Source organism: Amborella trichopoda, chromosome 2 (genome assembly GCF_054954075.1).
Source record: "Amborella trichopoda isolate Santa Cruz 75 chromosome 2, AtrichopodaSantaCruz75HAP2 v2.0, whole genome shotgun sequence".
In the NCBI taxonomy this organism is placed as follows: Eukaryota; Viridiplantae; Streptophyta; class Magnoliopsida; order Amborellales; family Amborellaceae; genus Amborella; species Amborella trichopoda.
The window spans coordinates 66836703-66852505 of record NC_142337.1 but is presented as its reverse complement, the minus strand read 5'-3'; the positions used below and the strand labels follow the sequence as shown (position 1 = coordinate 66852505).

At 35.8% G+C, this 15803-nt stretch overlaps 2 protein-coding genes across 4 annotated transcripts; both read right to left on the bottom strand.

Annotated features, from left to right (window-relative positions):
* Positions 1-1315: 1315 nt before the first annotated feature.
* Positions 1316-7539, bottom strand: LOC18430184 (DEA(D/H)-box RNA helicase family protein). 2 transcript variants are annotated; one of them, XM_006840344.4, is made up of 8 exons: positions 6964-7539; positions 5494-6113; positions 4863-5057; positions 3655-3842; positions 3183-3396; positions 2822-2953; positions 2286-2458; positions 1316-1824 (listed from the first exon to the last, which is right to left on the bottom strand). In XM_006840344.4, the coding sequence occupies exons 1-8, from the start codon at positions 7295-7297 to the stop codon at positions 1578-1580; spliced, it is 2103 nt and encodes a 700-aa protein (XP_006840407.1). In that variant the 5' UTR covers positions 7298-7539; the 3' UTR covers positions 1316-1577. The 2 variants fall into 2 exon arrangements, with proteins under 2 accessions (XP_006840407.1, XP_088715747.1); XM_088859621.1 differs by lacking the exon at positions 6964-7539 and having other exon boundaries at positions 5237-5581.
* A 2668-nt stretch (positions 7540-10207) lies between these two features.
* FDC2 (2Fe-2S ferredoxin-like superfamily protein) lies at positions 10208-15515 on the bottom strand. Of its 2 annotated transcripts, none has more exons than XM_020664764.2 (6): positions 15207-15515; positions 13093-13156; positions 11696-11763; positions 10956-11024; positions 10508-10552; positions 10208-10360 (listed from the first exon to the last, which is right to left on the bottom strand). In XM_020664764.2, exons 1-6 carry the CDS (start codon positions 15450-15452, stop codon positions 10316-10318), a joined length of 537 nt encoding a protein of 178 aa, XP_020520423.1. In that variant the 5' UTR covers positions 15453-15515; the 3' UTR covers positions 10208-10315. The 2 variants fall into 2 exon arrangements, with proteins under 2 accessions (XP_020520423.1, XP_006840408.1); XM_006840345.4 differs by having other exon boundaries at positions 11696-11784; positions 15207-15514.
* Between the last annotated feature and the right edge of the window lie 288 nt (positions 15516-15803).

The following is a 15803-nucleotide window of genomic DNA, read 5'->3' as shown; positions in this document are numbered from 1 at the left end:
TCTTGCAGCTAACCTATTTCCAACCTAAAAGGTGCAGGGCCCTTAGAGACATTCTATGTGCTTAAAAGAATAGGGGTGTCATCAGAAGACAATCTAGACAAAGATTTAACATAGGCTTAAGGGAAAAATTCAGACCAAGTACATGATATAGAAACCTGTCTAGTTTAAAGCGATTAACCAAGCTTCCATTGGACCAAGTAAAAAGTGAGCCTGAAATTGGCAAATCAATCAGAGCAAGGGGTCCCATAACTTTGGTTCTTTTTGTCTATCAACTAGATAAGATTTACATGTATGTAAAATTTAAGTTCCAACAACCCTGGTCCATTGACTAACTTCAATGAGCATACGCTACATTACAAACCCATGGGTTTATATGATCTTTTTCAAATCTAAAGCTATCATGGCCTCTGTCCATGCCCATCAAGGCCTGGGCCTAGTGTCATCAAGGTTTCCGAACCTTGGGTTTGGCTGAAAACTTTTCTTCAAGACACGAGTAAAGGGAAAAGGAAATGTGCTTGGCGAGTCGGCCAGCTACCTGTCGATGTGCAGTCTCCTTTCATTTTGGAATCTTTTTAATCTCAATTATTGTGTTAATTATGAATGTAAAGTTTATTGTTTTGAAAAATAAAAATCATTTTTTTCAATTATATTTTTCCACCATTCATTTTCAGGTATGGCGGAAACACCATTTATTGACGTCAAGATGAACGTCTGATGCATGAAGGGATGCACATGTCTTGACAACCAAAACCGTGTCCTTGGGAAAATATTACATATGACAGTAGTATATATTGTGCTGCACATGAATTTTCCTCTCGGTTCTCTTCAATTCGCAGATGGCTCCCTGTTAATATCCACTGTCCATTTTCAGAATGCACGGAGGATGCACCCTTGTATAACATATTTGTAATTAGTGCTTCCCATGTCACCTATTTTAGTTATCAATCGCAAGAATCAAGCTTAGGCTTAAGTGGTTAGCAATTGACATCAACAATGCTACATTCGATTCCTACTGCTGAACAACTCGGAAAAAGTATTTTAGATAAGCAAGCTCAACTTCATATTAGTATGTTACACAAGGGTGGAAGAACTTAGAACCTTTTACCCCTTAACAATCTGGTATCACAGTTGGCCAAAGACACTCACCATAACTCATACCATTAATCACAAGTATCTACGATGATTACATGTCAATCATTTTATAAATGATAGAGTTTATATTAGGTGGCAACCTTATTTGTAGAAGTAAAGTCACGGTGTTCTGCGCTTTTCATTTTAATTAGACAGTATAGATTTATTACATCTTTTAGGATAGTTTGAAAAACATGTTTACCATGATATGTTATTCGATGAGCAGCACTGCTGAAAAATTACATCACAGTAAAAATTTACAAAATTTCAGACTGGAAATCATTTCCTAGGTTAGCTTTATGAACTGAAACGAGAAGCACAATATTGCTATTTGATATGAAAACCCAACATATACATCACCGAAATCAGTAGGTTACAAAACTAAATTAAAAAAAAAAGAGAACAAGGAGGAAGAGGGTGGTTGCAAAATGTTGGGTTGACTGAGTTCATACAACTGACCCCAAGAGTTCATAAGCAGATGGCACAGTGTGTAGTGGATGGCCTTTCTGGTTTCTATCCATGATTTTTCTGGCAAGAGAGACTTGCTTACCAACTACAAACACAAAGGCCTTCCCTTTGCCACCAGCTCCGCGTGCAGTCCTCCCAACACGCCGCACATACTCACTTGGATCTCGAGGGAAATCAAAGAGCACAACGTGATCCACTTTTGTAAAGTCGATCCCTCGAGAAGCTCTGTGAAAAAAAGAAAAAACCCAGTTGTCATATATGAGAGAGAGAGAGAGAGAACAGTTGGACAAGCTGGTATAGAAAAGACTTTAGTCTCTTTAGCAGTGTTACTATTATCATCCATAGTGGCAAGCAATTAAGCCTTTTCTAATCCAACATCAAATAACCTTAGAAATCCCCAAAATGTAAAACCTGAGATACATTACCATCAGCTTTATATATATTAGTCTTAGAAAATCCCAATAATATAGAAGCCAAGATCTTGCATTAAAATAAGTGATAATAACAGAAAATGTCAGCATCCTTCCACAAATTGTTATTACGATCGCATTTGATATTTAGTGAGAGAAGTACAATGTAATAGCTCATTCATTCAAAAGCTATGGAGATGAAGTACATTATTTTGAATTAAAAAGTACATTTATCATGAAAAAAGGAGCCACGATCATAGTTCAAGAAAAAGTTACCTATCTGTACAAATCAGAAACATTGATTCTTCAGATCGTGAGGTAAGGAACTCCTTAATGTTAGAGAGACGAGATTCTTGGGTCAATGCTGCATGAAATGGGAGAGCCCGAACACAAATTCCTTTCCTATCAAAACGGTTCAATATATTCTCCACTTTCCTGCATGTCTCAATCTGGTGAAAGTAAAAAGGAGAGTTTTAGCAAAGTAACGGCTTTAGTCAACAGCTTGTCATATGGAGAAATCAACAAGGTAAAATTTCTAAACTTGAGAGTTTTTCTAAGCTTATTTATGAAATGAGACATTTACAAGAGACAAAAGAATGAAAGAGAGGAGAGAAAAAAGGCAAAGGCACAAGACATGCCTAGAATGCATAATACTTCTATTATAATTTTTTCACTTATTTGTATTTTTTTTAATATGTAATTCTTTCACTTCTTTGTTCTACAAATTGTTTAGAGAAATGGATAAACGTGAGGACTCTAGAAGCAAGACTGATACAGGGTGATACTTTATAAATCTTAGACAAATTACTGACCCTATTGCAGAAAATGATAGTTTTGGGAACAGCCGTTTCTTCCACAAGTTGCAGTAAAGCAGATCTCTTATTGGAAAATGCTGTCTCTGGAGTTTTCTCCCCTTCGACATCTCCACTGCAGTCTACAAGAACCTGCATGTATAAATGCACAAACCCATCGAATGAAGTTCAAAAATGGAAGTTGCCAGAATGTGAGCACTTGAGAAAACCTGCAGCAGAGATCCCCAAGCCATCCAATCTATGGATTCCAGGTAAATCAGTGTAACTCTACACATCTGATAGTATAAACCATATATAAGAGAGAGAGAGAGAGAGAGAGAGAGAGAGAGAGAGAGAGAGAGAGAGAGAGAGAGAGAGAGACCTCCTCAAGGCCAGAACTTGTACGATGCACGCCTGGTCCCATGATGGCCTTGCAGTCTGGAAATGATTCAACCAGCTTGTTGTATATATCGACTGGCAATGTCGCTGTAACAAATAGATATTGTGCTGTAACTGGTGCAGTTTTCATTAACCTCTGAAGGACTTGTTCAAAATCTTCATCACCAAATAGCACATCCACCTCATCCAACACAGCACTGAGTGGAAACAAAGAATGTCAGTACATGTTACTTTTATACTTACTCTTTTGTCATTCATTTATAATGCCAATACATGCACAGCTATCGACAAACTAAATTGAAAAGTGCATGTTAATTGAACCGAGTAATGGAAGATGAGAAAAAGGAGGTTCAAACAAATTGAATCTCTAAACCACGAATTTCATGGATCTAGAAACTCCCTTCTATGTCACTCATGAAGAACTACAGAACAGTGTGCCTGAAAGAACATCTTACCATACGAGGTTGGTTAATTGCAAGAAACCTTCTTGGAGTAGGAAAAGGAAGCGACCAGGTGTTGCAATGAGCACATCTACGCCCTCCTGAAGATTATCTAGTTGAGTTTTCTGTTTAAAACCCCCTGTTGCAATCATAGATCTGAAAGGCATCCCAAATTTGGAAATAGATCTGCAACTATTCAGCACCTGCAAAAAGTAAGGCAGCATAAAACAACTCCATACCTACCACATAGCGATTTCTTTAGAGAGCACATATACTATGCTTCCACAAAAGCATACTGTCATCTACTCCCTCAGTCAAAGGACCTATTGGGAGGATTTTTCAATCTGAAATTTTGGGAACTACCTAAGAATCACTAGGAGATTATTTTGAAAAGAAAACATTTGAATTTTGAGGTTTTTGACACTTGGATCTTGCCCTCCATAATTTAGACGGTCTCTATTCCATCTTCAGACATTATTTTTTTCTAATACATAGAGAGTTTCAATTAGGATTTTTTTTTATTTTTTTATTGAGGTTAGTCTATGGGTTAAGAGGTTACATCCCCAAAATTTGGGGCCCTAGAATTACTCCTATATTGTGTGTTACACGAGGGGTTAAAAGGACAGCATACTTCTAAAGGAGTATAGAATCTTTTAGCTTCTTTCCATGACTTTTTTTTTTTTTTTTTTTTTTTTTTTTTTTTTTTTTGGGGGGTATGAGTCAAGGTCAGGGGAGAAGGCCCCACCTTTTGGTAGGAATCGAGCATGCGACGTAGCATTGCTAATTGTCGAAGGGCTAAACAAGTAAGCCAGGGGTCTTTTCCTGTCTTTTAGCTTCTTTCTTTAGAACTTAAAACTATAAGACAGATTGACGCTATTTCCTCTGAATTTAAGGAAAGAATAACACTAGATCATACTTTAGAAAAAGCAGAATGCACATTATCCTAGAAAGAAGAAAGACTTTAACTCGCTGTGTCTTCTTCGGATCCATATGAGTCCCAGTGTCTTCTTTAAATATAAGAAAGCAGAGCATCTTCATGACAAAGGGAAGACAGTTTGCAAAACGAGAGTGATTCCAGAAAGGAGAATGAACCAGACCCTCAAAACTATAATAAAAGTGGAGGAGCAATCATATATATATGTTCAAAAGCTAGAAGAATATTTGGACAGCACCCAAAGGACTATATATTAGAAGAGAAAAAGGCCAGACAAGTAAGCACCAACCTGAGAAGCCAATTCAGCGGTTGGCACCAATACCACTACTCGAGGGCTACTCGATGAAGATTTACTTAAACCTTGGATCTCTTCTTCCCTTAGACATTGTATAAGTGGTGCCAGATAAGCTAATGTTTTCCCAGATCCACTTTGCTCAGCAATAATGCAGCTTTGTCCTTCAATAATGGGTGCATAAGAAATTGCCTAGAGGAGAAAGAACACAATTTACTGATATAAACCACTAGCAAAAAAAACGATGGGTCTTCCCAAAAGATCAAGCACTAAATATGATAGGTTAATTCTGTGCTACTATATCAGAAACAAAACATAATAAATTAAGAGAAAAACATAAATAGAGAGTATTTCAAAATTTAGTATCTGACCTATCAAATCAGGACTGTGACAATGGCAGGGATCATCTGAACTTACAGCCCAAATTTGTACATATGAACACATAGGTTGCACATCTTAACCGATACTAAGACAGCATAAACATTGCCCATGGAGACCAGCTACTCAATATTTTTTTTGACAGAGGTTCACGATCCAGCTACTCGATATTAGTTCTAATGTTACTTGATATTAGTTGTAGATCTAAAAGGACTGTGCATTTTCTTATTATCCACAAACTCAGAAGTACCTGAATATGAGAAGGGCGCACTATAAGTTGACCTTTGAGGCATTCGATCATATCATCACTACAGCCTATATCTTTAAATGCTTTCCGGCTAAAAAAGTCACCATTTCCAAAATCTTTTTTCTTCCCCTTTAAAGGTTTTGATAAATCACCTCTATTGTCCATTGGATAACCCATAACGTTCCATCCCTTTGACGAGTCAACTCTTGGAATAAAATCATGTTGCTTTGAAACTACTTGGGCTTGTTCATTAGATTTTAGAGAACGAGTCCTGTCCTTTGTATTATCATAACCTACCCTTGAATATGATTTTTTTGTGTATTGATTTATTTCCCGCTCTGAGACCATTTCATTACCCTCTACTGCTTGATGATTGGTTAAGCTTGGCTCACTGACATCAGGCCTATGCAAACCCAACTTGGTCTTTCTTGTAACATGTTCAACTTTTAGGGATTTATTCTCCGAGATAATTTCCCCTTCAATGTCTGTATTTCCCTGCTTCTTTTGAGCTGATTTTTTCATTAGAGCTCGTACATTGCTGGCCTTCAGTCTACTGAAACTACCAGAAAAGCTATCGTGAATAGTACTCTCACTGCTCGAAGCAACTGTAGAGAACTCTTCTCCTACAGAAGAAAAATATAATGAGTCTCAAAAACCAAACACACAGATAGTATCAGAGTACATTGAAATCACTAAACCTTATAGACAACAATGAAAACCACTGAAACCCAACTTAAATTTCCAACTAGAATCAATTTCCATGTTAAGCATTACCCAAAAATACTTACCCAACTACTCTTTATGAGAACTATGGAGTGTATTTCCATATCAAACATTCTCAAAACAAGTGTCAGAAAAGCCATTAGTTAAAGCCTCTATTAAATTTTAAATTGAAGGTGCAAAATTGAAACATGTATAAAGAACAACCCAATTTTTTGAATTGAATTCCATCAAAAATATAAGTGGAACATATTTGGTTCGCCTTCAGAATGGTTATGGCCTTCATCAAAGGTAAATTAGATGTCGTTTTATGTTGATGATTTAGGAATCTCTCAATGCTACCACAGTAAATAAGTACGCATTGCCACTTTTCATGACTAACCCTCCATTTTTTGCCCACTTTTATATAATATTCTCAAATAAACAACATTTCAGTAAATAAAAAAAATCTGCAATGCTGGTGTTTATAGATATCGAGCAATATTGTCTCGTATTATCCAACAAAAATATATTAATTAAAACAACAAAAAGGCTAATAGTAACTTTCAGATAAAGCGCGGTAAAAATTTTGTCATAGTTTCAGCTAAAATTAGGGGAAAAATAACTATTCCTTCTCAAAAAAAATTCATCTGATGTTATCCATAATCTCCTAAAATAGTTATTATCATGGAACCAAAAATTCATCTGATGTTATCCAAAATCTCCTAAAATAGTTATTATCATGGTACCAAATGAGAAAATTCAGAGACCAACCAGACTCATAAGAACTCTTTGCACTCTTCTGAACCCCAGAAGGCTTCCATGAAAGAACTTCCTTTGAAGGTATAGGCGATTCATCATTATCTACACCTCCCCATACAATGAATTTCTCACCGGTTTCATCATCGATCAATTCATAAGCTCCTGCCGTGCCCAAAGGTCTGCGTGTGTAACAAGAAGCCCTAAGCTGCAACTCCCTTCTTGGCCAGCTAAAGTGGAGGCACTTCTGCAACGAATTAGGGCAGACAAATGGCAAATGGTGATTACGCTGAGAAGCTCTGCTGAACATGGAGGTGTTAGATAAACTTGAAGGAGATTGGACAAGCATTTTGAAAGTTTTGGGGACGGAAATTGCAGAGAGAGATAATGCAACGGAGAGCGGAGAAGCCCGGATGAGCTCATACGTGAATGACCCTCGTAGTCTTTACTTCCTGATCATACTGTTTTCACCATCGTACTGATGAATTTGACGGTGATTGGGTAAGAGTGTCCGTACAATGAAGGGACATGATTGGTGGTACCACTCTCTGACGATCCCCGTTGAAACCACTGACGTGACGTGACGGTACCGTGATTTATCCTGGAAAGTATTTCTTTATATCCTTTTCTTTGATATTTGAGTTCTACATCTTTAAGACCCGTTTGGACATTCCATCTTTTCGTTTCGGGATAATGCTCCGCGCCCTTAAAGTTGCCTTGGAATAAGTGGCATCCCCACCGTTCACGAGTGCCGTGTCCGGAATCAAGGCCCCTTATCACATAAATGTCGTCAAATAAATCATTTGCCCCTTATCCATACAGAATAACGATTTCCTCAAGTGAAATAATAAAGGGAAATTATCATCTAACCTTTCACTAATTAATAGCTTTTTAACTATTGTTACGGTAATGTGTATTTTTTTTTATCAACATTTTAAAATTAAATTAAATGTTATTGGTAAAATGCTAGAAGGATAAGTACACCATCTACTTTTAGTATAAAAAGGTCACCCTACTCTTGTTCATTACATTTCAATTCATATGGTTATATGTCTTTAACTAGATTCGAAGTTCAAAGACAAATTTTTTATCTTCATGATATTACCTCAAATCATCCAATGTGACATCTGATAACTAGGAATAATTATGACCTACTTGTAACAAAGATAAATAGTCGCAGTATACAATCTCAATGTTAAATACTTGAACTCTTATGTATATTTTGATAAATTTCTCAGTAATAAACGCAGATTTTCATTGCTTTAATTGCAAGTAAAGATGTACTGTGAAAAGATGATTTCTTTGTTAAAGAAATCCCAATTGTTAAATTTCTAGTCCAATAATTGGGAGAGAATCATTCGCCTTCTCTGGCTATTTTCTAACAACTCCAAAGCCCCCAAAGTTCCTCTCTTTTTTCTATCTTCTCTCTCATCCCATTCTCTCCTTTTAATTACCCATCTTTTCTCTATTTTTTAATAACTTCAAGTCCCCCACGTCTCTCTCTCCTCCCCCATATTAATCTCTTTCGTCTCTCTTCTCCCCCTATCAACTATCTCTCTTTCTTTTTTAATTTCTTTTAATTTACTCTTTTTGTCATCTACTTCCCACGTTTATTCTCTCTCTTCCTCCTACATGCATAAAACAACATAAGTATAAATAACTCTTTTTTAATATAATGTTTTTATGTATCTTCATTCCTCCTATAAGCATAAAAAGACATAAATATATGTAACTATTTTTTCAGTGTAATGTTTATATGCAACTCCTTTTGTAATATGATGTCTCTATATCTCTTTATTTAATTTACTCTCTACCTCCCACGTTTCTCTCATTCTCTCTCCACATTTCTCTCTCCATTAGTGTCTTTCTACCTTCCACATTCCTCTCTTTCTACCTTGCATAGTCCTCTTTCCCTCTCATATTTCTTCCTCCTTTTTCCCTCTCATATTTCTTCCTCCCACTATGTAACAGGTAATTAATCTATCTAAGTCATAACTCTTTAGATCTCTCCTATAACTTCTCTCCTTTCTCACTCATCACTCCTTTTTTAAATCTCTCCCTCAATATGAAAGTCAAATTGCCCGGATGAACGTGCTAAATATTCATTGACTGCAACCAATATAGCACTCAATTTGTGTCTAAGCAAAATCAAAATTAATATAAATTGATAGAATAAAGGGTTTTGTCAAATTATGGACCTAAAAAGATGGGCCTCATGACCTATCATCTATGGTCCCAAGTTGCACTAGCCAAAGGTTCACCAAACCAGATTCAAAGAATTGAAAATGTTTGAGATTAAGAGTGACTAATGGTAAGCATATGACTGTAAAAATGAGAATTAGAAGGCTGCCTACTTGGTTAAGCCGAGCCTATAGACCCAAGACCTGCAATTGGGGCTTGGATCAGACTAAGGTGGTGTGAATTGACTGTTCACCTTTTGTTCATACTCGTTATTCTTTTTGTAAAAATTCTATGTTTTAAAAATACTGATCCGGATTGGAATTGCAGGATCTGGACCGAAAATCAATGGAACCGATCCGGTTCCTTTCAAAAACCATGTTAGGACCCTTTGTTTGATACTTAAATCTAGGCCTTAAAATGATCTTTTTTTCTAAATTTTTAAAATAACTTTATTATCACTAGATTAATAATGTTAAAAAAAAAAATTTAATTTTGAATTCATTATAACCTAAATATTGATATTCACCAAATAGATGGACTAGATTCATTGTTGAATGGAACTCATTTTGCCCATGTATAGGGTGCAAATTAAAAATTTTATTTTTTTGAGATTGATTATTGAGATGAAGAGAGTGTGTATGCAAAATTTTACGTCATACAAATACAACAACTATGGTTTTCTAAAAATGTGGTTTCATTATATTAGAACGACATATTGATATGATATCATTTTCCATATACAAGCAGGCGTAGATCCACTTACCTATAACTACATATGAGCCCAATGGCTCATATTCAATATGGGCCGATCTATTGAGAGAGGGAGAGGGAGAGGGAGATGATCGTCTCAACTCACAACCATCATCTTTGCCACTCTCATTGAAGCATTAAAAGAATTGGGCAGAATCTGGTGGGGAGTTTGACATTACTATATCAATTTCTTATGTGAATAGCGATACTTGACATGTGAGCTATGGATGCCTCAGTGAATTCCAAGATGTTCAATGCCAAAGAAAATGTAAAAATGCAGCCATGAAAGAAACTAGAAAAGTTAAAAGAGCCAAGATGCTCAGAGAAAGGTGACAACATGGTACTTCAGCCAGCATTTAGATAATAGACAACATACAAAATATTGTTAAATTGTTAATGGATATAAATGGACAAAAACATGGCCAGGCTTCTCTGATTACTCATCACCCATGGCTAGTTCCAATGCATAGTCATCCCTTTCCTGTGCCAAATTCAACATTCGAAAGGAATGAAGGTTAATGTCAAGCACAATGTCTAAAGATAACATACAAATGAGAGAGAGAGAGAGAGAGAGAGAGAGAGAGAGAGGTTTTCCTGAGGATTGGTATAGAGGGTAAAGGCCACTTACAATAGGCCCTCGGGCAAAATATCTTCCAAATTGGAGCCAATAAACCTGTTCCAAAAGGATTATATGGATATAGAAGATTTAGTCGCAGTATTGCACTGACTTGACAATTTTATAATGGGTTGCGTACTATAAGACCATTTATTTTTTTTGCAATAAGGTCACAAACACTTTTAGATGTCATATGTGAAATCAGGCAGCTAGGGGTGCGTCACAAAGTTCGATAAATAACTCTTTCAACTATGAAAGCGGTTTATAGCACAACATTAATGACTTGATTTCACATCTAATGGCTAGGGGTGTTGTGACCTTCTTGTTTATAGCACAACATTAATGGCTCGATTTCACATCTACAAGATAGGGTGTTGTGACCTTCTTGCGTTAAGACTAAAGAGTCTTATTGTATTCCTTTCCATTTTATAAATTGCAAATGAACAACTTGGGAACTTACCTCATCCTCGTCTTGGGTTTCAACTTCAACATCAGAAGATGGGAAACCAACACAAAGTAATGCATAACCCTGAAAGAAATGTACTCCGACATTATTTACTATAGGAAAAGTATTTGATGAGTCAATCGACTAATGCATCCATGCTGGTTTTGAGGGATTTAAGACCCAAAATACATCCTAAATAACTACAAAATCCATTTCCACCTCAGATCCATGAATTTGAAAGCTCCAAAAGCAGTGTAGAATTGGCAGTCTCTGAAGAAAAATATGAATGATCCAAAAAAAGAGACAAAATAAACAACTTTTAAGGCTTAAGGCTCAAACATTTTTTTCTTTCTTTTTTTGTTTATCACATTTTGGGAGGGTGCACTCACTGTAACAGGTATGTTCCCAGATGCACCTGAACCCTACCCTTAACTATAACTACACGAAAGAACATTTATATCAACACATAAAGACCTATCGAGTATACAATAAATAATACAGGAGAAAAAACAGGAGAGAAGCTTCACAAGCATGGCTCACCAGAGGTTACAGAAAAGAAGGAAAAGAGATCATCTTGACAATAAGATGTAGCTTGCACTATGTTCTTTTCATACTGGAATATTGTATCTCACAGAGACTAGATGGTATAGGCACTATTGGTTGCATGGGGTTAGTACAAGTTCCTCTGATATAATTAGATTTAAACTTGGCTTTTAGTTAAACTTAGCATCAAGTATGAGTCGGATTGTAGTGACCTTGGATTGCAGTTCAGCTGATATTCCAAGGGCCTCGGGCTGTCGTATCTGTCCAGATCTTACTCGAACTGCACAGCTTGTACAACAACCTGTTCATTAAGAATTGTTTTATTATTGCTCACTATCAAAAGAAAATAAGCATGAGATTCAGAGATATTTATACAAAATTCTTAACCCCTTTGCACTTGGGTAGAAGAATAATACAAATTAGTTACATTAACACCCATTTGCTTCAGATATCTCAGCTCGTGTAAGCAGAATCCTACCATTATGTTGATTAAAATCATCTAAATGCAGTTGTAGTATGACAGATCACTACAATTTGCCTCAAGAAGAACTATAACCAAAGAATGGTTTGCGTTAGAGACACGCGCAATGCTCCAATAAAAATTGCTTCAAGAGGAAGGCAAAGTCTTCCACAAATATTTTGTATTTTTCCATTACAGAGTATTTTTAATAGTGATGCAATCTACAAATAAAATAAAATAGTACAAAATTCAAGTTTATATATAAAAGATTTTATGTCTCAAGTTTCTTGGCCACAAAAATATATTCCAAGATAACCATGGCTTCATCTTAGTTATTGTTCAGGGTATCGAATTTTTCAGCTTGTACAACAATTTTCAATTTGTTCAGGGTTATCTTAGTTATTGTTCAGATAACCATGCATTCAAGTAATTTTATAATGCCTCAGCTTCCCAGCAATCATGACAGATCATGGGTAACCCATGACCCATATATTCACTCTCGACCCATATATTCACTTTCTTGTATGTAAGATCTGGACAACAATTATTTTGATCCCACTCGAAGAATGAAATATAATGATGGCATAGAAAGAATTCAAAGTAAAACTTCTTTTTACTTTCTGAATCCAATAAATAAGCCTTCACTAAAATTTTCAATGCCCAGTATCTTCAGGTTCTCAGACTCGAAATTGTCCTCACCCATTCAAAATTTTCAGTGCCCAATATAGTTCAGGTTCTAAGACTCAAAATTGTCCTCACCTATAGCCAGTTCTCACTCATAAAATGGTCCAATAAGAGGCAATCTAAATGGACAAGACATGCATAAAAATGCAAATAAAATTATTTACAATACAAAACTATAGAGATACAGGATGAGACACTGTGTATATTTTTCACGATAATATGTATATATTTTGCGATAAATTGAACAGGTTTTAAGAGCAGCTTATCACAGAATCAAGTGGTTGAACATTATCAAGTTCAATGTTCATATCAAGTAACAGCATGATTAGCATAGACTAATCAACCACATATAGTTTTAAACTAAAGTAACAAGACAATTGGAACTACCTTACCATACAAAGGCTAAAAGTATATAATTTCAAGTGTCAAGAATCTAGAGTAGTTTTCTGATCATGGGATAAATACCATGTCTGCAAGCAAACGGCAAAGTTATGTTTTGAGACTCAGCAGTGTGCAGTATATATTGGTCCTGCAACCACGTCATATACCAAAATTAGGATCCATGCGTGGGATTTGGCATGAATGAATGAAGTGAACCACAAACAGCATGTTACTTTTTGAACTAATATCAAATGTTTCTTATTATAGATTATCTTATGTATAAGAAGCAAGAAGGTAAAAAACAATAAAGTTATTAACAGGAAAAGAAAAGAGGAGGTATTACAGGGATCCATGCCAGAGATTCATCATAATTTTAGAGTACAAGGGCTAAGAGGCCACGAGACATTTTTAACTGCACACACTTATCAGAAAAATGAAACAAACATTTAACTGAATACTGAACTGTGGATTAATGTTTTAGGAATACTAATACAAGTTAAGAGTAATAATTAATAAGATAATTCTGTCAATGCTTGATTTTAGTACCCTGATATTATGCAGTTATCATTTTGAAATGGTGTTCCTTTCATACCTTAAAAGTGTTACAAGATTAACTCAATAATTAGGAGACCAGTACCAGAATCACCCATCAATTCGTTAACAGCAATATAACCGAGTAGTAAAAAGTTAAATTATTAAATTATGCAAGTGAAATGCCAAATGTGATCAATTTCATGGTCCAAATTCTATAGAAAGGAAAAGACTTTTATTCAAAGCAATGTTGATTCCCACTTGGCAGGGTTCCTAGTTTGATTCCCCCGGTCTGACTCTATATTTAACAGTAAAAATAAAAATAAAACTAGAAAATGTGAGACTTGATCAATTCCTGGGTTTTTCATCCCAGAATCAAAACCCGCCTGATCTGCTTGGTTCAGGCAATTCTGGAGTCACACAGGTGATCTTTTTACACAGAGTCAAAGGTCCAAAAACTGTAAAATATATTATGAAATTGCAAGAGATATTCCATGTCGCAAATACATAATGCATCTCCATGAATGACACCAATTATAATGATATAACCATGAATGATACGCCTGTACCCCAAGACCCAAGCCCTAGACATTTTCAAGCATCCAGTGACTCACCCCTCCTACCATTGCTAAAGCTGATGCTTAAATTTGTGTTAATTTTTGTTCAAACGCTTGAAAATAGAAAATTTAAGAAAGTCACAACTAAGACAGTAACATTTGTTCAATCAAAATTAGAGAAAAGCACATATGTTCAAATGTAAAATCCACTCTGACTTGGGTTTTCCCAAGTTGAGCACAACTCGGGGATATAAAAAAGATTCTGAAAAAGTTTTAAAATATATTGGATTGTTTTATAATCTTTTTGAATATGATTTGGACACATTTGGCAAAGATTGGTGAGTGTTTTGCCATAATCACTGTTTTCATATCTTTCCCTTTTTTGGATCTTCTTAAAATGTCACATACTGTAAATTAGTTCTCTTTAACTTCATTTTTTATCTACCTTTTTAAGCTTGTTTTAACTTTTTAAGGTTGTTTTGTGTTTCAGTTTACTTTTACTACAAGTTTATTATTCTTTTTCAATTTTTTTTCATTCTTTTCTTCTTTATTTTTGGGCCAAAAGGCCCAGTGCTGGACTCGAAGGACTTGGCAGAGTGACTCACCTCGGCGAGGGGGTGAGTCTCGGCACACTGGTAAAAATCGTTTCGGACATTTTGAAATCGATAATTAATTTGAAGAAACTTCCTTAAAAATTCAAGACATCTCTTTTTCTTTTTCTTTTTTTTGATAGTTCAGTGGTAAGATTACCAAATCACTTCAGCATTTCCCCTCTTTTCTTTTCTTTTTTATTTACTTCAGAAGCTCAATGTTCAAACATTCAAGCAAACTATAGCTCAACCAATCAAAATATTCCTCCGGAATCCCATTAATCAAGAGAATTGTTAGCAACAGCAAATCAAATATACTTTTTTCATTAACTTTTCACTCAACAAAGAAGTTTCATTATCACATTTGCTAGCAGATCACAGCCGGAAGTTGCCCTGAAAAAAAATGAAACAGTGCAAAATCTATTCTAAAATTCAATCCTCATTTTGTTCAAACCTTCATTTTAAATGGATAGCTGAACTTGAAAAGAACAATGAAGCTCTAAAAACTTCTTAAGCTCACCTCAGGTACCAGAAACTCATGAACTACCCCTCTTTGCCGATCATGAACAGTGACCTTGTGAGTTGGAATTTCAGAAATCACAGAAGAAGCAGGAGAAGAAGAAGAAGAAGAAGAAGAAGAGGAAGAAAGAGACCTGGTTTTGTTGCTGAAGAATGGTCTGTTTCTAGGGCAAAAGGGTCGAGAAATTAGGGCATTTGAGGGGCTTCGAGCGCAAAGGAACGAGGTGAAAGGGCTCTGAAGCTCCATTGAAACTGAATTCTAGTGTCGAAACGGTGGCTTAAACTACTCCCACTTTCATCCAAGGTTTGGATAAAGAGATGTTTTTTGGTGTATTGCAATTAAAATAATTTTCATTTTTGGCGGGTCCCACACCTTCCACAACCGTTCAGGTTAATAATTGGACGGTGATACATCGAGAAGACTTTATGTGGTCATGTGGATCATACTTGACTTGCAGTTCAGCTTGGGAAAGACCTTAAAATGGTGAAGGAGTACGATGTGATACTCATGAGAAATTCGTAATCATATGATTATCGCCGTCCAAACCGATGGGTTTGGAGAGTTGATGGATCGAATACGAGGTTGTGATAACCTCAT

Coding starts and splice junctions, on each gene's coding strand:
- LOC18430184 (XM_006840344.4), bottom strand. CDS start 7,297: ATGCTTGTCCAATCTCCTTCAAGTTTATCTAACACCTCCATGTTCAGC. Junction 2,954..3,182: donor CAAGTTCTGGCCTTGAGGAG/GTCTCTCTCTCT, acceptor TTATACATGCAG/GTTCTTGTAGACTGCAGTGG. Junction 2,459..2,821: donor CTATCATTTTCTGCAATAGG/GTCAGTAATTTG, acceptor TACTTTCACCAG/ATTGAGACATGCAGGAAAGT.
- FDC2 (XM_006840345.4), bottom strand. CDS start 15,452: ATGGAGCTTCAGAGCCCTTTCACCTCGTTCCTTTGCGCTCGAAGCCCC. Junction 11,785..13,092: donor GCCGTTTGCTTGCAGACATG/GTATTTATCCCA, acceptor CTTAATGAACAG/GTTGTTGTACAAGCTGTGCA. Junction 11,025..11,695: donor CAGCTGAACTGCAATCCAAG/GTCACTACAATC, acceptor CATTTCTTTCAG/GGTTATGCATTACTTTGTGT.